The sequence below is a fragment of the Astatotilapia calliptera genome, chromosome 3 (assembly GCF_900246225.1).
Source record: "Astatotilapia calliptera chromosome 3, fAstCal1.2, whole genome shotgun sequence".
Taxonomy (NCBI): Eukaryota; Metazoa; Chordata; class Actinopteri; order Cichliformes; family Cichlidae; genus Astatotilapia; species Astatotilapia calliptera.
The window spans coordinates 33,333,212-33,354,585 of NC_039304.1; the positions used below are offsets into that span (position 1 = coordinate 33,333,212).

Consider the following 21,374-nt stretch of genomic DNA (forward strand, 5'->3'; position numbering starts at 1 on the left):
ATCAAATAAAATAAAATGCGCTCTTAAAAACAAAAATATATGCAACAGTCCACTTCAGGTGTAATTTTAGGGCCAGTCTTAATAGTTTAGCTTTCTCTGTGATCTGCATACTCAACACTGTAGAGATGGACGGGGCAGTGAGATCCCCAACGATATGCAGAGCCAGCAGAAATGTCTAAAGGCAAGATAAATTAGCTTAGCCTATAAATGCTGTAGTGTGAGTCATCGTTCATGTTTCCTGCCCCCATCCATCCTAGTTAAATTAGAGAAAACCTGTGCTCGGTCAACAGGCCTCCACCTCCAGGAAACTGTGTCTAGCACTTAGCTAGTGCAACCACTTGCAAACAGTATTACCAGGAATAACAGCAAAACGTGTAATGCACATTATAATCACTTAGTTTGCCTGATTGATGCTGACACCACATCTCAATCACTGTGCCTGGGAATCTCCTCCCACTGCTGTTAAATAATTTTTTATTAAAACTTCTTTAGGTGATATATTTGAATTCACTCCATAAATCCGCCGTTTTGCCATATCAGGCTGCTACAAAACAGATTATTTAAAAGTGTCTTTGATAAAACATGCAGATGTTACAATTACTTTGAATGTGTTAATCTAAAAGTACAGAGGCTGTCCAGAAGACATGACAGGCTGTTAAGCGAGGAACTGTGTGGTATGAGGAAGTCAGGAGTGACAGATGAGGCTGGATTACATCAGGAATCGGCTCCGAGCCCCTTCGTGTATGCATGGTGATGGACAGGCTGACACAGGTCAGGTGGGAATGGCCCTGGGCTGATATTTGCAAACACTGATCTCCAGTGTGAGTATGTAACAGTAAAGCTGCAGGAAGCAGAAGTAGCAAATGTGGGTGACATTCAATACCTGGAACAAACCATCCAAAGCAACAGGCAGTGCACAAGAAAGGTGAAAAGGAGTGCAGGCAGGGTGGAGTGAGTGAAGAGGCGTGCCAGGGGAGATTTCTGACAATGATCGCAGCAAGAGCGAAAGAAGCTTTACAAGAGTGTAACGAAACATGCCGCAATGTATGGTTTGAATACTGTGCCACTGGGAAGAAAAGAAACAAAAAAGTAAGGCTGAGGTGGTTTGGACATGTCCACAGGAGGGAAAGTGGACATACTGACCCACAGAGATGCCAGGCAGGAGGAAAAGAGGAAGACAGACTCATGGGTGTAGTTAAGTGACATGCAGAGAGTTTGTGTGACAGGAGGATGCTGAGGGTAGGGTGAGAGAAGCAGACAGTCCACTGTGATGAGTGGACCATAGCCAGGGAGCATTTAAGAAGTCCAAGATAACACAAAGATGAGGTCTGATGAGAGCAGCAGGAACCTTTAAGACTGCAAGGAGCACAAAAATAAATTTCACTTCATTTCTACAGACTTGAGCAATTTCAAAGTTTTTTTATTTATATTGCAAGTGCTGTACAAAGGTGCAGTTTAAATTATTCCTGTTTCCAAATGAATAAATAAAATCCCTCTTCATAACATAAACCTTCAGATAGAAATTTACAAATGTATCCTATTACATTCATTACTAGTATAAACAATGCAAGCCCTTCAACAAAACCCCAAACTGCACAGCACATTGATGGGCCACGACAACGTCCTTAAATGGTTTTCAAATGGTCAACATATTGGTTCAGCTGTACAATCATACACTACTATACCATCCACACCCTGGTCACCAAGTGTGAAACAGCACATTTAGAAGTGACTGAATCTAAATGTAGAGGTTTAAGGTCTAAATCGGGAAAATGGGAGGGTTGTGATTTCATTGTAACGCTGATGTAACCTACTGGAAACCAAAGTGAGGAAAGTCAGATGATCAGATAAAAGGAAAACAAAACAGGGAAACCGTTCAAGTGCAAAAAAAATGTGAGGGAACGGGTGAGGGGAGGGAATAAGAATCAAAAAGGTCAAAGGAGATTAAATATACACATATATAGCGTCCGTTTCAATGAGCACCGAGGGGGGTTTGTGCCTCGCCTCCTTTCACTCTAGTGCTCACAGCATCCTGGTCATCAATAGAACACCAGCCACCGCTGTCCACCTTAAGATGGAAGAGCCAGGCATCCAGTAACAGACCTGAATGAAGATATTTGGTGATGTTTGCATCCACGTCCACAATAGTTCTATTAAAGCAATTTAAATTGTCATCCTCTGAAGCAAAAAGAACCTACTCCATGTTGCTTTTCAGCTGATGCACCGTACGCTTGTCCAGGTAACGGCAGAAGAGAGTGAGCAGGTTTGAGGGCAGAAGGAGCGGCTCCACCAGCGAACACTGGGATAGTTGTCCTGCCACCTGGAATATGATGTCAGTCCTAAAAGAGAAAACATCAGTCTCAGGAGTAAGCTTAGACCCGTCACTTCATTTGATATTAAAACCTAAAAGACTCCCACCAGGTCTCAAAGTCCCCGATGCTGGGCTCTAGAGGAACACCCGAGGACAGCAGCTTCTCTCCTTGGGAGAGCAGAGCGTACAGCAAGGACAGGCCGAACTGAAAGGGAGAAGAGAAATCCACCAATTAGAACAAAGACCTGTACCACTATCCAGGCAACTTCAGGGTTAACCCTGGATTCACTGCCGTTAGCCTCGCTTACTCAAATATACACTAACGATATTGTGCTTGGTCAGATGCTACAACACCATGCTTCATGTAAATGTGCTCATAGCCACTGATGAACCGCGGCTTAACTTAACTATCAACTAGTCAAGTTAAGCCACCGTGTCAGGATAAGTGAAGCCAGAAAATAGAATGTCATCCTGGGTAAGTTGAACTTTCAGGGCCTTGTAGGTCAGAACACAAAAACAAAAGCACAGACCTTGTTCTGACATGCCAGCTCAAGACACTCGTATGTCGTTAGAGACTCCAAAGAGGTCAGATCTTTGAGGACGCCAATGAGCTGACTGAACGCCAGCCCACCGATCACATTTCGAAGAGGTGGGTAAAGCACAGGAAGGGTCTGAAAAGACAAGATTAAGCCCAGTCATTTTTATAAAGACACTTGATGTTCGTCATTTATGTGCATAACTCCAGCCTTGTGTGTTTATAGGTGGAGCTGTGCCAAGTAGGCCTGTAGAAGACCAATTGTTTTTTTTCCATTTGCAAATCTCTCCTGTAACTGGAATATATCAAGGCTCAATATATTCTTCAATCTCACCCCGTCCGTGTAGACTGTAAAACCAGCTGTAACTGGTAGAGGCTGAGTAACATCAGGAAACCAAACAAGAACCAAAAATAAATATATCACCAAGTGGTGTTGCTAAGCAGACCATTCAGCTTACATTTCCTTTTGCACAGCTAAAGCTGCCCTACCTCGTCTGCGTCTCTGCTCATCAGTGTTGGTAGGTTAGTGGTGACAACACGCAAGATTTTTAGTGCAGAATCGTGTTTCAAGAACGGCAGCAGACGGGCGACGAGCTTTTTGCCTTTGGAGACGAGCAGAAAAGGAATGAAGTCCCCTTCCGATTCCCTGCATCAAAATTTTTTAAAGTGTTTAAAACGATGAAGTCACGTGTTAGGATGCATTAAATGACAAACTGCATGACTCACAGGGGATTGTGGTGCTGCAGCTGGGAGTAGATGTGCTCCACTTTCCTCTGAATCTTCTCCACCAACCTCCTTTCTTCTGCTTCGGACAACAATGGAGTTTTCATCCTCTCAGTTTCCTCCACCTCTAACAGAACCATGAACAACTGCAGGACAGAAGCCATTTTACAAGGCGGCAAAAAAAAAAAAAAAAAAAAAAAAAAAAAAAAAACCCTCACTGCTGTGTCAAATCAAGTCATAATCAGGTACCTTTTCTATTTTGTTAAGGATGTCTAATCGCTGTAGTCTGGTGTCTTTCTGATACTTAAATGAGAGGAAATAAAGGTCAGTAGCAGGAAAGGCAGACCGAAAACAATCAAACACAGGGAACCTCCAAAATACACAATCACCTCAAGCAGACCCTGAGGCTGGACTGCATGAACAGCACTGATGGCTCGGCGAGGAGAGTAACACGTGGAAACTGCAACTTGACCCAAAGAGCCTTCAATGTGCACCACTGCAAGAACAAGAGACTCTTACACATAAGCAGAGCAACCCCTGTAGAAACAGATGCATTCAGAAGGATCAAAAATAAGGCATCTATGAGACAAATGTTTTAGGATGGAAGCATTTTAGGCCTCGTGCACCTCCAAAAACATTCAAAAAGGCAGGACTACCTGCATGCACTATTCACCGACTCAAACGAGTCCAACAGCAGCTGGAGGGAAAAATGTTTGTTAAATCAAAGCAGCGTGGAGATAATGTCTCTCCTACTCTCACGGGCAAATTCTGGTACAAGCATCTCAACATTCAATGAGAAACGCAGCCTGTGCCTCACTAACCCGGTGTGTAGGAGTCTGTTTTTTTGACGTAAGGCGTGGTGAGCTTAGGTGGCTCCCTCTTGCTCCTGATGCCCAACTCCTCTTCGGCCATCTTTGATTCTATTCGACGATAGTACTCCTGTAACAGTTTAAAGGTTCACCGGCAATCAAAAATGAAATGCTTCTTCGCTTCCCCTCTCCCATCAAAAAATTAAAGAGCAAAGCTTTTATTTCCTACCTGATAGTAGTAGTCTTCAAGGTAAGGATTCTCACTTTGCAGCTGGATCATCTGCAGCCGGGTGATCCACTCCTTTTCTTTGGCCGTCATAAGGTTACAGTACGGATCCCAGCCCTCTGGCTTTCTATAAGCAGGTCAGATTTGGCCGTAAGTATAGCGAATGACCCAACACGATCAAACTCTTCACTCCATGCACCAACCTTTGGAATAGCCGCTGTTTTTGACTAAGCAGTCGTTTGTGTTGGGGATGGAGCTGCGTGGCTGGACCAGGGTACCTACTGGTTAGAGAACTGTCTCATCAGTATGCATGAAATCTCAGACTGTGCTTGGTTATGAGCACATAAAGAGAAGATGCATTTATATATATGAAATCTCCATCTTTCATTTCCAGAAGGCTTATACAGCCAAGAACATCTGCCTGTACCTTGCAGATAAACATTAGCACCACTCACTGATATTTATGCATGACACACAATACTCAAACTTTTATTTAAACAGATTAAAAGTCTCTTTGTTTTTTTTTGTTTTTTTTAAAGAGTCCTAAACTATGAGAGGCAGCTTTAAACTAACATGTTCTCTGGTGCAAACCTCACACAGAAAGGGCCCCGCCCAGGTCACACCCAACAGTGAGCCACCGTGATGCTCGTCTTGGACTTTTGCATCTCAAACTTCATGAACTCAAAATTTATAGTCAGAGTTTAACAGACTATACATTTTGTTGACCAAACCTGTTTCAGCAACATTAACGTCAAGCACCTGAAAGGCTGTACTGGATTAGAGGGGCTGTAAAAAGGGGATGGCCTTGGTGAGTTGGCTCCGAAGCGAAGTTGCATCATTTTGGGAGTCTGAGGCGTCGAGGGGCAGGGGTGGGTTGGAGGAAACATGAATGCCCTGGTCTGCTTTAGTACAAAATAAAAGTCAAGATCAAATCAGATCTGCACAAAAACACAGAAATGAAGGGGTGAGCAATACTGAAATCAACCTGATTGTAATGCTGGCGTGGGGTCAGTGGCTGACGTGGGAAGAGGGGGGATCTTGGTACTATGGGTGGGTACACCTGTATGAAAAAAAAAAAAAGTAGAACTTAAAAAAGGGAAGAAGTCCACAATTTACAGTGAGTCAGCTGATTGTTTAGAAGCAGTGACACATCAACAGCATCTATCCAGTTACACAAATATCCAGGTGGTAAAAAGCCAGTTGCCCACCTGAGTGGGTCCTCGATGGCCAAACTGTCTTCTGGAGTACAATCCTCTGGATTCCCCTCGCCTGACCCCATAAAGGGGCCCGGCGGAGTATGGCAAGTCAACAAAGTTGGAGTTCAGAGTCTGACCTCTACCTCTGTGCCCAATTACACACACTATAGCACTGTCCTACAGAACACAGGAAGATACAAAGATAAAAATACAATGAACTTGTCATTATATGTATAACACATTCTTAAGTGATCATAACCTCAAGTATGGATCCTGAGGTTCTTCTGGTTTTTCTGTAAGAGGGCATCATCATCTAGGATGGAAAACAAACATGGAAGAGAAGCATCAGCACCACAGAAGAAAAACAAAGTGTAGTAAAAGGATTAAAAGTTGGCACTTACATCATCCTCAAAGGGACGCTGGTACATGGTGGTCCCGCAGTCCACTATGGCACTGTCAAGACTCTTAAAAGAGCAAAAAATGGATCAAACGGAGGATTTTAACGTTTTTAGTGCAATTTTCTGACAACACACAGATTCATCTTTGTCACCTTAAGGCTCGGTCGGCCCTCGATTATTCTCATCACAGCTGGGTCTTCAAACATCTGCCCCCTGCCCAGAGCTGCTCTCTGTCCCCTACTTCTGCCGCGCTGCCTCGAGGAAGCCCACGGAAAATACTGCAGCTTCTGTCGGGGAGGCGACGGGGCTCTGCGGGGAGACCGAGGTTTGGGCTGTGGGGGAGGGGGTGTTGCAGGTGGCGGCGGCGGCGGCGAAGGCGGAGCCTCTCCAAACTGAAGGCTGCTGCTGGACTTTTCTGTGGTCCCGTTTGCATCCAAATCTAGACATGCAGGCAGGGAACAAAGAGAAACAGATGTGGAAACTCTGCTTTCTGATAGGATAACAGGTTAGATTCCCAGTAACCCTGTAAAAACGATGCAAAAATGCAACTTCACATATTTCTTTTAAGTGGTCAGAACCAGAAAAGTCCTCTAAAGGCTGCAGAGGTTTCCTGAAATCTTTTGCCCCCAAAAGTCAAGTTTTTCCTTTTTTTCTTTTAATCAACCAAGTGTTTTTTCACATTTCGTTTTTCAGTTTAACTATAATAACCTTGCCTATTACTCTAAGGTATCGTATGAGTAAAAATGGCAGGGTTTGCGAACAGGTAAAGCTCCCCAACTTTTATTGGACCGGAGTCTATTCAGGCCCCTGGGCCGTATGTTTCACAACCCTGGGTTCGAGCACAGCAGCCAAACAAGCACACATTACCCAACAAAGCCCGATTCAACCCTAAAGGCAGCACCTTATGAGCCGTCGTGCATTTAAGAAGTGCATTTAAGCTACGTCAAAGAGGACTGTGCACAATAAAAAGGGATCAAGGAGGCTGAGCTGGAGCTGAACATTTTAAGATCTTCACAGCTCAGGTTGAGCGGTTTGGAGACAAAGTTGCAGAGAGGAGACGCTGAGATGGTTTGGATGTTGAAGATGGAGCGAGGAAGAAACAACAAAAGAGGTTTTTGGATGTAGTGAAGGAGGTTGGTGTGACACCTAAAGGAGCAGCTGCAAGAAGACGACTAATTTCTTTCCACTTAACCTTAATCTGACCTGTAAGATAAACATTTTTAGTGTTATTAAGCCTCAGTTTTAAGTTGGAATGCCAAATTATCATGCTGGATGCTTACATTATTTTTTGATAGTAAAAGCTCACGTTTAACACACAGACACGTGGGGGGGCAAAGAAGTTTAAAAGAAGAACACCTGTAAGCACAAGTTACACACCCATCCCAAACGTCTCCTCATTGTGGACGTTTATCTCCTCATCTTCCTCGGCCATTGCCTGCAGCCCCGAGTCCATATCCGTCCCACCTTCTCCATCACTCCAGTCCTCTCCATTCTCAGGCCACTGCGGCTCGCACACCTGCACCACATCCTGGTGCGTGGAGACAGAGTGCTTTTTAAGATTTATTAATGAAGAGAGTGTTTCTAAACGGCAAATAGGCCAACAAATAAATAAATCACGCAACAACACGTGTGGAGTTTTCAATCCAACTTTCACCATCTGTTCATTCCGGGCATGCGATGGCTGCCTGATTAAAGCACACACATTAAAGAGCAGCAGGTTGAAGCAGACTTACGTGTTGCTGCTCTGAGTCACTCATAATTCATTTCACAACTTCTTTCCTCTCCTGATGAAGTCGACGGATCGCGACCACCTTCGCAGCGTTACCCGCGTTCTCTCGTTTGACAGCGCGTGACGCTCATTAACTTTTAAGCGAGCTCACCTGTGAGGTGACGCGTAGGCGTGGACACGTCACACGCGGCTCCCAGCAGCTGTCAAGTCGCCTCCGCCCACGTGCCGCCCACATGTCGTCTGGGTGATTTTTTTTCGTCTTTTCTTCGTTTCTTTCAGCGTTTGTGTTCAAACCCTGCCTGTAACTACTTTACAATTAATTACACACGATCCTCAGTGAGCGAATAGTGACCTCTGGTGGCCAAAGTCAGTATTTCCCTCACACACGGAGCGTTTATTCGCCCTTCGCTTCTCTTAATGGTCCAGAAGAAGAGGGGAAAAAATCCTTTTCTCACACACAGCAGACATTTTAAAGGACTGCAACGTTTATTTACTCCGTGTCCATTTTATTAGGTACAGCTGTACAGCTGCTCATTAACGTAAATATCCAGCAATCATGTGGCAACATGCTTTTGTGAATGTAGACATATTCAACCCTCAAACTGAGGATCAGAAAGACGATTTAAGTGACTTTAAACATAATGGGTTCGTCTGGGTGTTTCAGAAACTGATGATCTACTGGGTTTTCCCCACATAACTGCCTTTAGGGCTCACAGAGAACAGTTTGAAAAGGAGAAAATTTCCAGTGAGGAGCCGCTTGTTGTGTGAAAATAACTTTATGCCTATTTTGATGTCAGAGTTCAGCTGTTGCAACTAAGGTATGCAGGTGAACAGATGGGCTATAGCAGCAGAAGACCACACTGGGTCCCAGTCTGGTCAGCTAAGAACAGGAAGCTTCACTTTCAAGGTTCAAGGTTCTTTATTCGTCACATGCATAGTTATACAGGCATAACACATAGTGAAATTTCTGCTGTGACATTCAGATGGTAGGGTCAGAATTTGGTGTAACTACCATGAAGGCGTGGATCCATCCTGCCTTCCATAAGTGATGCAGGTGTTGTAACGTTGTGGTGGATATCTTGGAACATGTTAGGTCTCAGTAGAAATTGAGCATCGTTTAAACATCACAGCCCACCTGAGTATCATTCCTGACTATCTCCATCCTTTTATCACCACAGTGTACCATCTTCTGCATTCTGCTTCCAGCTGGTTATTGTGCCATCTCACAAAGCTAGGTGTACTTAGCTGGTGAGTGTATATTTCTCCTCTATTTATTGTAAAGGAGTCAAAAACTAAAGTATTTACCGTCTCACCCTGCACAGCAAATGACTTACAGTAATTCTGTATAAATCAACTGCTTATCATACACAAACTTATGACTGAAAAATAAAAATAAAATTATCAAACTGCCCTTTCAACATCCAATCGTATAACCTATCAATAATCTTTATCTTCTTATGCCTGATGCTTGTAAATTTTCTCACCAGACTTTTATCACAACCAACTGCTTCTGCTGGAGGTTTCTTCTATTAAGAGGCAGATTTTCCTTCCCACTGTCACCAGGTTCTTGCCAATAGTGGAGTAGATCAAATATTTCTTTCTGCAGAGGAGCTTTTTATTTTTAAAGCTGACTCGTGTGAATTTAAAGAAACATCAACACTCAAAAACAAGTCGCGTTCGCTTTCATTTTATTCTTTGGAATCATTTTTGGCATTTTGCACAGCGCAATAGTGAATGAATAATGAAAAAACTAACAAATGTAGCAGTCAGCATACGGTATAAAAATGCAGTTGCAGTGACGTGGATAATTTCTGCAATACAAAGCAAATATATTAAAAGGGGATTTCCTTGCACAACAGGAAAAATTCTCAAATGATGTATAAATGTATGCTTCTTTTTACACCTGGTAGCAAAACGTAATTTTCATTTCATTTAAACACACTGTGTTTTTGTTTCTGAGCCGTGATAAAGTTTGTAACCTTGCACTGAAAGTCCATGGTTAAAATAAAATAGGGCTGGTTTGGGTTGGATGATTCTGTCTTCCTCCTCATCTCTCTGCTGACTCAGATATTCTTCAAAATTTACAAAGAGTCCAGCTCCGCCCTAACTCCCACAGTAACAAAAAAATGAAAAAAAAAGAGAGAACTGAGAGTCACATTAGGGCTTCTTCTCAGGGCAGGCTGGCGAAGACCTGCTGGGCCCTCAACCAAAGAGCTTGATGAAGCAGGGGTGGCAGTAGGGTTTGTTCTCCTGCTCCTTGAAGCAGCCTTTGCTCAGCGGCTTCAGGCAGAAGTGACACACGAGGTGATGCGGGTGGAATTTGGCCCCCATTGCGGTGACGCAGCGCCCCAGGATGGGCTGCTGGCAGGCCTGACACATGCTGCCGCGGGACTGGTGGTAGTGGGCCTCGCACAGCGGCTTGCCCTCGTGCTCGAAAAAGCTGCCGTTGACGAAGGGGCTGTAGCACTCCTGGAAACGAGAGGAAGCGACACAGCGAGACCTAGTCACAACGCTGACTCATGCAACTCTAATTACAGCGTTTTCATGTGAAATGACAACTTTCCCATGACATAATTCCAGCTTATTTGTGTTTTGTTTTTTGCATGAACTTCCTCATTGAGGTTTCATTGCACAGCCATCGTGATCTATTTGCCACGGAGCAGATTCAGTGTGTCAGCTGTGGGTTAGGAGACTCCTCAAAGGATAAATATGAGCTCACTGGTCTCATAGATGTTCAATCTGGGAAATTTAGAATCGGCCTTACAAAGAAAAAAATCAATCACTGAATCAACTCACTTCTATTTGAGGTGCTCCTAGGACAGGAAATATATCATTAAATGCATTTATTTTCACAGCAAGGTTGTGTTTAAGCTAAAAACAAAACAAAACCCTGTTTCGACACACGACCACAAACACACTGAATCTTTTCTAGTGATGCTCCACCAACAGGAGCAGTCTCCAAGCATTCATCCAAATTCAGCTGAAATCAGGAAAGAAGGAGAACAGAGAGCAGCAGCAAACATAGACGACATAAATGCATTTATAAAGGCAAATAAAGGTTAGGAGAAATAAGTAAAACTGAGGTACCGTTTAAGCCATGACATTTAGCAAGCTGTTATTTATAAATCCAGAAAAGCTTCCCTTTAATTAAGACGCCTTCGTCTGCCACATCTTTGCAGTAAAAGACAGATGTGGCCAGTGTTAATATAAAAGTCCTGGTAATGTCTTACCTGTGCATGTGGCATATTTGTGTTCTGCTATTCTATCACCAATAGTCTTTTTATTGTCTAGGTTAGACGTAACCTGGCTGTGAAAATAAAGGTATTTTAACTTTATTTTGAAAAGGGACTTCCTTGGTATTAAAGGATGTAAATTCCTCTTAATCTCCTCATAAACTCTCATGGTGTTCTCCAACCTTTCTGACCTTTTTCAGAGCAAATTAACCTGAAACGACCTGTAAGCCTAACGCATCAATTAATGCTGCAACTCTTGATCAAGTAAAATGCAACACTCACCCGACATACAAAGCACTGTGGGTGCCAGAGAGAGTTTAGAGCTGAGATGTAGTTTTCCAGGATGGGCTGGCTGCAGCCTTGACAGCGGGAAGCAAACAGAGTCAAGAAGCACTGCTGGCAGTACTGCTGGCCCTCACGGTCATGGAAACCTGCAGAGGACATCGCCACAGTTTGACTCAGCTCAAGAGCTCTTTTGATAAATGTCAGATTTACTGTATAATATCACAGATTTAAAAAGGAAAATCAGTCCAAACCTTTTCTTTGTGACTGCGGTTTGTGCAACATTACATTTTATTGATCTGAACTAACAACGGCCGGCTGTATTTTTCCATCTCAGAGCTCGTGCTGCTTTAAATTTGGCCATTTTCTTGCCAAGGAAATACAGAGACTCAGTGTTTTGCCTCGAAATTCACGGCAGAGTGAAACTGCCGATATAACCCCGATCCCAAAAAAAGTTAGGAAACCGTGTAAACTGGAAATAAAAGCGGAATGCAGAGATTTGCTAATGTTTTCGACCTCATATTTGAAAACAGCACAAAGACAAATTGTCAGATGTTGAAAGTGGTCATTTAAACCAATTTTCAAGCTCTTAACACTATCATGAACCAAATCACTGAGAACCTGCACAGACAATTTAGGAATAATGTATCCAAAGTTTTTACAAATTAAAAGGAATGTAAGGTTTTAATCAGTTAACTTGCACAATGTCAATAAAAAAAACTCACAGAAGAAATCTCTGTGGGCAACCTCAAAAACAAAGTGCTGTTATCTTCTGACCCTTAAGTAGTTCTGCCTTACAAAAATGACAAGATTGCTGCTTGGCTTCAGGAATACTTCTGAAAACTACTGTCAGTCCATCCCTGTCTCTGCAAATATATTTTAAAACTCTACCATGCCATGAAGCTCCCAGCACACAGTGTCAGTGCTGATGTTAATTCCACTCTGCAGTTACTGAGACAGCAGAGCGTCGCCGATCTTGTTGCTCCTCAGCAACTTTGCCTGATCTGTCAGTTCATGGCTGAGCTGCTGTGGTTCCTAAATACTTTCACTTTTAAATAAGCACCACGTAAACTCGATGGTGGAATATCTGAGGAGGGAGGAAATTTCACAATCTGACCTCTTGAATTCACATAGACGTAGGCTGCCGGGGGATTCCCATGATGCATTGAGTTTTTCCTTTCCAGTCACCTTTCTCACTCACTATGTATTAATAGACCTCTCTGCATTGAATTATATCTGTTATTAACCTCTGTCTCTCTTCCACAGCATGTCTTTATCCCGTCTTCCTTCTCTCACCCTAACCAGTCACCCCCCTCCCTGAGCCTGGTTCTGCTGGAGGTTTCTTCCTGTTAAAAGGGAGTTTTTCCTTCCCACTGTTGCCAAAGTGTTTGCTCATAGGGGGTCATATGATTGTTGGGTTTTTCTCTGTATCTATGAAGCGCCTTGAGGCGACTTATGTTGTGATTTGGCGCTATATAAATAAAATTGAATTGAATTGAATTGAATTCGACGAGTTCTTTAGAACGACGCATTCCTTTACAAATGTTGCAACGACAGACTGCATGGTTATACACCAGCATTCAAAGATTAAGAGGTGTGGCCTTAAACCCTTCAGTTATATAACGTGATATGAACGTAGATACAAAAACATGGCCGCCTACAGTCATGGACACTGCAACTTTGTTATCTTTTCAAAAAATTAGTAAATTTGTGCAAATGTCTGAATATCTGTCATGACCCCACTAGTCATGAAACATTCAGACAGGATGTAGCCTTTTTTAATGTAAGGTTAAAATCAAATGTTCTAGGGTCTCGAAGTGCAAACTGTAAGTTATTATAAACTCTGAAACTGGTTGTAATGTTTAAAATAATCTAATAATTTAATAAATGAGATAAGATGTGCTTTATTTACCGCAAAAGGTAGGAATTTCCTGAAATATATATAGTATAAAACTTTCAATAACATTATAAAATGCTGTCTGAATGCTAATGGATGTATGGTATAAAGGGCTTCATGTAAGTGTGGCCTGACTGCAATGTATTGTTACCCCTGACAGGAATTAACAGCACCACCCATTACCTTCCTCTCCAAAGGCGCGGCTGCACTTCACACAGCAGAAACACTCTGGGTGCCAGTTCTTGTCCAGAGCCGTGACCATTTTCTACACAACGATTAAAGTGAAAAAAAGAGAAAGTTACAGAGCTTTAGGTGGGCTGTGATATCGATCTGAGCTCTTTAAATAAGCTCAGAGTTGAGTAACAGAAACATGTTCCCATCTCAGCGGCTCACGTTCAGTATGGGTTTGTTGCAGTGCGCGCAGTGAGGGGAGAACAGCGTGAAGTAGTCCGGCTCGCAGTACGGCCGCCCGTCCTTCTCGAAGAAGTTTCGACTGCCCAGCTCCGTCTCACACTCGGTGCACACGAAGTGCTCGGGGTGCCACACCTTCCCCAGAGCTGTCACCACCTGCACAAACAGCCAGGTCAACTCAAGTGAGGGTCTTCCTCATCACATGTCTGACAGATATATTCTGACTGCTCACCTGTCCGACAACCGGCTTTTGGCAGGCTGAGCAGTTCCCCTTAGAGGACGTTTGCACTCCTTGTCGGGTCAGGTCTGATTGGAGGAGCCCCAGCATGCTGTCCAGTGAGCCTCCTGATGAAGGAGGCTGAGGAGGGGCAGCGGCCGGCTGCTGCGGTGATGCTGTAACGGGCGCTGGAGTGACAGGCGCAGCTGGCTGAGAGAAGACAAAGCACAGAGTCCTTATGATGTTAATTCTTTGGGAGTTTATCATCACTCCACAGATGGTGGAAATTAATTTGTTTGGAAGAAACCAATGTGAGGAAAAGTCAAATCATAACAATACTGCACATAGTTTGAGCCAAGGCTCTACACATGTCTCTCTGCTCTGCCTGGAGACTTTAGCCTGGTTAGTCATGGATATGCAGTGGAGACGTTTCCTTTTTAAGACTCTGTTCCCACAGCAGTCTTGTTTATCACTCACAGCTGGACTGCATACTGAAACTAAACAGCCTTATAATGACAGAACTGCCTGCTCTGCTCGCAAGCCGACTCACCAAAAAGGAGAGAACTAGATTATACGCTGTTCCAAAAGCTGATCTTTAAGCTGACTACTGACAATCTGAAGCTATTTTAGACTCTGGAAAAATTAAGACCAAGACTAATTTTCATCCACAAGCCATATCTGGTGACTGATCTGTACCAGCAGGCATGTGCTGTGGCCAGCAGGCTGCACAGTAACAGTGTAGCCATTATGAAGTCAACTCAACCTCTACAGGGATCCAACACTAATATTAGCATTCTGTAAAAGTCATATAGTGAGCGCCGCTGTGAATTTACAAGTAAAAAGTTGACAGGTTAGCATTTTCATGCAGCTGTGGGTGACTCTTACGGTGCTCTGGACTCTGAAGTCAGACAGCGAAGCCATCAGCTTGTCCAGTTCCAATGTGGCCGATGTTGCAGAAGGCTTCGCAGAGCTAAAACACCGAAATCAAACCCACAGATTACACACATGATCAGAAACATGCTAAAATGCTGCACACTCGCACATGTGCAAATATGGATTTTTACTTGCAATAAAAAAATAATACTGCAGGTTTTTAAATGTAAGCAGATTTTAAAGGGGTGCGTTTGCATAAAACAGACCTACTTCCTCAGTCGTATACAGTGATACTCAGACAGATTATACTCTCTTATTTCCCTGTGGATTTGGTACCTGGAGGAGGAGGTTGGTGCTTTATCCTTGATATTATCCCTCTCATCTTTCTTAGAAGAAGGGAACTGAGCCAGGATCTCATCTAACAACAAAACAGGATCATAGATAAGAAATCTGATTTAAACACGAGGATTTAAAACACACGCACACATGCTAACCTGTGATGTTAAACTGGGTGGCGTTGAGTTCCTGTAGCAGATGGTCCAGTTCACTCAGACCTCCCCCCAGCAGCGAGGAGGAAGAGAAGGCCAGAGGAGGATCTGCGCTTCGGGGAGAGCGCGGTTTACACACTGTGCTGCAGGGAGACAGATAATATTAACAATAAAAGGCATTAAAAAAACAAAGTATAAACAATGTTGTTGGACTCGTTATGCGAGGAGGAGAATTCTCTCGCTTGCTTAAAAACCACACATTGCTTTGCAAAGAGTGATGTAAAGAAAATGAATGAGATTCCTAACAGGGTTTGGGTTCATACATCAACATGCTGACACACTATCTCTCCGTGTAAAACACTCTATCCCAGTCCATCAAAACTTCACATGCCAGCTGTGCTCAAAATGTGCAACTCTGCAGCACATGCTGAGCTGCTTCCCTGAGACAGAGGGACACTTTAGGCACCCTGATTAAGTCCTGAGGGTCACCCAATGGAAAAGAAGCCATTATCATCAGCTAGCACATCTGGGACCGGCAGCTGCTGGTGGATTAGAACAAACACATTTTCATCAGATCATCACACCCAACTGGCGGAAACCAGTTGCTGTTGTGTTAGAGTCCTTGGGGTGTTTCATTATGCTAGAGGCTAACACCTGCCCAGGATTATTGCTTTGGTGGGTCTTTAAGAAGAAGCTCCCTAAGTACGAGCAGATAGCTGAAAGCAGGGAAGCTGCTGTCCTTGGATTTCATTACACTGGGCATCGAGGGAAAACTGAGGAATCTGCAACACCCCACATGTGGTAGAGAGAGCCTCGAGATGGCTGTGGCAAGAGAGGAAAACCATGGAACAAACAGGTAGCAAGCCATCTGGACACAAGCTGAGGTCTGATCACCTTCAGCTGGGCAATTTAGAGGAAAGAGCCAAAACAATAATGATGATGTGTTGGCTTGTGGTATTTTGAACAAGGCTAAAAGCAGCAGGAAATTTAGATGCCTTAAACCTGGCTCAGAATTACATGTCATACAGTTAATTCTTCTTTTATTAGGTACTCCACGCTAGTTCAGGTCCTTCAGAACTGCTTTAATTCTGTGAGGCGTAGATTTAACAAAGTGCTGGAAACATGTCTACATGCCAAAATACACTGAGTTGCTGCCGTGTGATTGGCTGTTTAGATATTTGTGTTTACAAACAGCAGAACAAGTAATGAATTTGCCGGTGATCCTGTGAGCAACGGAAAAAGACATCTATGAAGGAGTTACCTGTATAATTTGTCAGGGGTGGAGTTCTGTGTAGTCTTCATTGCTGAAGAAACGGTCTAAGAGACAAAACAGACGAGTGATCAAACAAACTTTATCAAAGCCTCTGCATAATCAGGAAGAAAGAAAACTGGTATGAACGTGGCCCGGATTGACCACCTGCTGCGGGGTGTATGCAGGAGGCGGCGGCCGGCTCTGGGCTGGGTCCTGGGTGGTGGGATCGGCATTTTGAGGCGGGTCAGAGGTGAGCAGGACGGGACACCGAGGTAAAGGGGAGCCTGTGTTCTCCAGATCAGCAAGGAGGGCATCTGGAAGGGAGAGAGAAGTTTCTGTAGCACCACAGAAGCCACATTTCATGTCACAAACATTCATGGTTGTCACTAATGGTGCCAAGTTTATTTACCAAGTATTAAAAGTCAATCAAGAGATTCAAGTTAAGAAAGTAATTTAAAAAGCATGCAAAGTATTACGCTGCATGACAAGAAGGTATTAAGTTGAGTTAAACGACAGACGAGACGAAACACATACAAACGCATGCACAGGCAGCTACGTACCAAACACAACAATACGAGGACTGAGAGGGTAGTTAAGCGGCTCAGGCACTCCTGAGGAGACACAGACAGCCTTTTGTGACCAATACAGCAGCAGCAACTCAGCCCACACACCGAGACACAACACAGAGGACAGCGAGCGCTGGCGGACGCTCGTCACTCAGAGGACAGGACAGTCAGAACCGGCGCAGCTCAGAGATAGTCCACTGACGGTGAGGTCGCTCAGACGCTCAAGCGTTCCTGCATTCATATTCTAAACATGCCAGTGTGGAAAGGAAGCAGTGGAGGAAGAGTGTTTGGCTGCTGATATCTGAGTCCACTCCTCCGCCCACACACACTCACACGCTCACTCTGAAGTAGAAGCTGCACAGAAACTAAACTCACTCAAGTGTTAGCATCTACAGCTGTGTGACATCACTTATCCTGACAAGCAACCGAAGCAGACTGAAGATGAAAGAGGACTTCATATGAGTAACAGTGGTTTACCATGTATGTGTAATGACATAGCAACCATTTATTGTGAGTCCTGAAAGGGTACCAGTCCCTTTTTTTTTTAACTTTTATATTATCAAAATGAAAATTTTGGCCTTCCCTTCCAAGAAGTTAAAATAAATAAGAAAGGTCAGTCCAGTTGTAAGCTGGTTCCAGACTGACACAGAAGACTTGTGTTACCTCAGGGTTACTGAAGTCAAGCACACAGGAGTGACACTTTTTACCAGACAGAGGTTTTTTGTACTGTATTTTAACACTTTAACATGATAGGAATGGAAAACAGGCTTATCGATAGAATTCCTTAGCCAAAGCCAGACAACAAAATATCCCGACTTTTGATCCCGTGTACAAACAAATCCAATCATGTGGCTGACAAACATCCTGTCTCGAGTGCTTGAAGAAAGGCATCTGGACTTAGTTTGTGAAGATGTTTTGCCTCTCATCCAAGAGCTGACGGAGAGTCCCAGGTATTTAACAGCTACAGGGGAGGCAAAACATTCACCCTGTGGCAGCTGGGAGAGGCTAAAGGGCCCCGAGACTCTGAACTGGATAATCGGAAAAGAATGGATGGATGGTAAAAAGTCCACTTGCTTTAATTTCTGGACCTGGATGCCTGAGAACTCAAACTTAACGTCCTCAATTTGTAAAGCCCAAGCTAACGTAACCATAACAACATCATTGTGAGATCATCAGCAGATGTTAGAAATGTGCAGGTGTACGACGTGAGAGCGTGCAAAGTGTTCGAAAGCACTTTATCTAAAAAAACTTTAGAAGCTTGTAAATTAGGTCTGAGGATCCTGATAACAGATGGTGGATATTTAAAATTCCAAATTTCTTTAAAAGACCTTCAAATGTTTTCAGTAAACAGTTTACAGTGATGCAATATCTATTACATTTTGGTTAAAAGAAAAAAAAAAGTACTTTCTTGGGGGGGTTCTGGTACTTCTGTATTATTACGAGTCATGCAAGTCAGAGCTTTGTAGAAAACAATAAGGTTTTCCAGTCTTGATTACTACTTGGAAGCAGGTGAATGGTCTTTCCATGAAACCTCCTCCCAAAGCCACGGAAGACACATCTCAGGCACTCCTCAGATGTGGAGTAACTGCTTCATCTAGTATTATCACACTCTTTCTTGTATTGCAGCTGTGACTCAGTGTGACAGACGAGCATTGCACAACTGGTTTTCTTAGTTATTGATGTAGAAAAAGAACAGCATTTAGTCACACTGCCAGATAATTCCGGCCTATTTAATGGATGAAATTTGACGTGTCCATTTTCTGCATGCTGATTTACGAGCTGCAGGTCAGAGTTCATTCGTGGCTTTGGAGAAACCGTCACAGGGTGACTTCCCATCTAAAGCAGCTACGCAAGGCTCGTCACATTATGAATCATGAATTTCTAATTCAGAATCTGGTGAAGTGCTATGTTCTAAACCTACGCTGCTCGGCCATGTGTCACAAAACTTGAGTTTGCCCGGCCCGAGCACACCGCTGTGGTCATTTCTACCCCGGATGATTCACACTTCTGGTACGACCATGCGGTGAGAACCGTGTGCATATACTACTGGCCCTCCACCTCCCTGCTGTGCTGTGTGTCTCTCACACACACACAGACACACACACACACACATACTCGAAGAGGCTGAGCAGCACATATAAGGAGCTGAACTTCTCTCAATGGGAATTATGACCATATTTAGAGCGGCCTGCAGACTTGTTTGTCTTGGCCGTAGGCCTCTCTAACAAGTGGTCTCTCTCTCGCCGAAAGCCTCGCCAAATCCGATGCATAAACTTACAACACTGTTGGACGACAGCGCAAGCCAAGACTCTCAAACATGGCGCTCAAGCCCAGCACCTCCGTGTCACCGTGTGCAATCCGATCCAGATGTGCCCAGATGTGTACACCATGCCATTTTTTCCCCCTCCTCGTGTTGCTTGAGAAGCACAAATGCTCCACTCTTGAAGCGTACTTGGTGAAAAAACAGAAGAAACTCCCAGAGAGAATGGGCAGCTGAGGCAAAAGCCATGTCTATTTTCCTTGAACTCTGTGGCTTTTACAAATAGCAGCATTGCCCCGGGCTATTTCAGGGCCTTTCCAACACACAGCTATTTTCTGACACAAAGAGTCAGCTTCCCATCATGTTGTTTTAGAGAAAAGAAGACATTTGCTTCCAGTATCATTCAGAAATGGGGGGGATGCTCTCTGATGCTGTCTTCTCTCATGTCTTCAATTCCTTCAAAATGGAAAACACTCTCTTCAACATTATGTGGCACTCCATCCATCCATAACTTGTTAATGTTAATGGACAGACATGCCTGCTCTGGACCCCTTTAAATCGAATTTTCAGAGCTTTTTATTGTATTTGCAGGCCGTGCAGGAAGACCCGAGTGAAGGTCGGGCAGATGTAGAGCAGTGCACGGGTTCATGTGTTACCTGCATGTATTTGTGGGTATGTGCCCCTGCACAATGAAGGTAAAACACAGCTCTACAAACATCTAAAATATTGGCATGTATGAGTTATTATAAGAAATTTCCTCACTGTTGCTGACTGGGAACTTGTACCACTCATTTTTTTTAAAAAGTATTTCCTACTGCTTTCCATTGCTCCTTATGTTACAGCCCCTCTTTTCTACATGTCCTTGTAAGCCAGGGATCTGTACTCTATGACTGCCAGAATCAACATAGACCTTATTTCCTCCGTTTGGGCACACCACCCCTTCCCCACAGATCCCTTCAAGATATCTCAACATGTAGTTACAAGGCATGAAACGAAGAGCAGCTGTAATACTCACCCAAATCCTCCATGATAGGATCTCAGCCGACTGTTTCCCTCTTTGTGACACAGCGCAGACACCATTAATCAGTAGTGATGACCGTGGATCACAGCTGGATAGAAGGTCTCGGCGCTATTGTCTGCGTCGGTCCTGAATAACTTCTTGGGCACCGTTATCCGCCAACAGAAGGAGGAGGAGGAAGAGGAGGAGGGCGTCCCGTCTCTTTTTTTTCCAACACGGCTCTCTTCCTGTGTAATGCCTACCAGGACCTCAGAGCGAGGAAGGCGTAGTTAAATAAATGCGGTTACAAACTCGCATTCCCCGGACACGAGACGTCACCCTGGACATTCCTAGTCCATATTTGGGATCGAAAATTAAGGATTTAGTGGCTCTAAGAGAGGACGCGCCGCTGCTTCTGCTGCAAGCGTGTAGTTCTGAAAACAGAAAATATTGGAAATGACGCTCATTTTCCCGGTTTTGTTTTCGTTTTCAGGGTTTTAATACCAGGACCTTCCCATTTTTGGTTTCTTTACGTACTTGTTTCATTTCCGTGTGCGTGCATAGGACTAAAAATCCAACACAATATTAGTGAGATATTAGTGATTCACACTTTGAAAGCGTTTTTTTCTTTTCCTTTTGGGTGTGTGGGGTATTTTTTATAAGGCTATAGAAAAAGAACAGAAACTATACGCGTATCCCAAAGCCAGTTTTCAAAGTTTTCTCCGCTCAGTGTCAGGATTAGGATATATCCAATTTTTTTTTATTGAATTTTATTTCAATTCTTAAGTCAGACTTATTCGAATTAATACACACTAAATTTTTAAATTAGGAGAAACGGAAAAGTCACCTGAAATAAAAGAACTTAAGCGATAGTGTACAAAGCAATAAAATAAAATAAGAATGTGCAGGAAATGACTTTCGTTGTATCGTTTGTCAGCACAACCAGCCTGGTGAGGCTTTTTATTTATTGG

At 43.6% G+C, this 21,374-nt stretch overlaps 2 protein-coding genes across 6 annotated transcripts; both read right to left on the reverse strand.

Moving 5' to 3' along the window:
* Positions 1–1,399: 1,399 nt before the first annotated feature.
* On the reverse strand, positions 1,400–8,144 carry patl2 (PAT1 homolog 2). 4 transcript variants are annotated; one of them, XM_026162980.1, is made up of 19 exons: positions 7,932–8,144; positions 7,576–7,726; positions 6,351–6,637; positions 6,202–6,264; positions 6,060–6,113; positions 5,813–5,977; positions 5,590–5,664; positions 5,364–5,503; positions 4,808–4,882; positions 4,608–4,731; positions 4,391–4,508; positions 3,959–4,065; positions 3,819–3,872; positions 3,573–3,715; positions 3,336–3,492; positions 2,842–2,982; positions 2,419–2,516; positions 2,199–2,339; positions 1,400–2,103 (listed from the first exon to the last, which is right to left on the reverse strand). In XM_026162980.1, the coding sequence occupies exons 1-19, from the start codon at positions 7,953–7,955 to the stop codon at positions 2,070–2,072; spliced, it is 2,151 nt and encodes a 716-aa protein (XP_026018765.1). In that variant the 5' UTR covers positions 7,956–8,144; the 3' UTR covers positions 1,400–2,069. The 4 variants fall into 4 exon arrangements, with proteins under 4 accessions (XP_026018765.1, XP_026018764.1, XP_026018763.1 ...); XM_026162979.1 differs by having other exon boundaries at positions 5,364–5,506; XM_026162978.1 differs by having other exon boundaries at positions 4,808–4,885; positions 7,932–8,143.
* Positions 8,145–8,918: 774 nt separating this feature from the next.
* Positions 8,919–20,867, reverse strand: LOC113019342 (transforming growth factor beta-1-induced transcript 1 protein). Of its 2 annotated transcripts, XM_026162981.1 has the most exons (12): positions 20,422–20,867; positions 17,141–17,191; positions 16,746–16,894; positions 16,590–16,645; positions 15,335–15,471; positions 15,177–15,258; positions 14,853–14,937; positions 13,983–14,177; positions 13,733–13,906; positions 13,523–13,604; positions 11,443–11,591; positions 8,919–10,396 (listed from the first exon to the last, which is right to left on the reverse strand). In XM_026162981.1, exons 1-12 carry the CDS (start codon positions 20,432–20,434, stop codon positions 10,130–10,132), a joined length of 1,440 nt encoding a protein of 479 aa, XP_026018766.1. In that variant the 5' UTR covers positions 20,435–20,867; the 3' UTR covers positions 8,919–10,129. The 2 variants fall into 2 exon arrangements, with proteins under 2 accessions (XP_026018766.1, XP_026018767.1); XM_026162982.1 differs by lacking the exon at positions 17,141–17,191 and having other exon boundaries at positions 20,422–20,860.
* Positions 20,868–21,374: the final 507 nt, after the last annotated feature.

Bases quoted from the DNA above. Each gene is read 5' to 3' on its own strand.
- patl2 (XM_026162977.1), bottom strand. From the start codon at position 7,955: ATGAGTGACTCAGAGCAGCAACAC. The intron at 5,978-6,059 runs GTTATGATCACT...TGTGTTCTGTAG, and splicing joins CCTCAGGATCCATACTTGAG to GACAGTGCTATAGTGTGTGT. The intron at 5,507-5,589 runs GTTGATTTCAGT...TTTGTACTAAAG, and splicing joins CACGCCAGCATTACAATCAG to CAGACCAGGGCATTCATGTT.
- LOC113019342 (XM_026162981.1), bottom strand. The intron at 14,938-15,176 runs GTACCAAATCCA...TCGGTGTTTTAG, and splicing joins GCACCAACCTCCTCCTCCAG to CTCTGCGAAGCCTTCTGCAA. The intron at 13,605-13,732 runs GTGAGCCGCTGA...ATCGTTGTGTAG, and splicing joins GCAACAAACCCATACTGAAC to AAAATGGTCACGGCTCTGGA.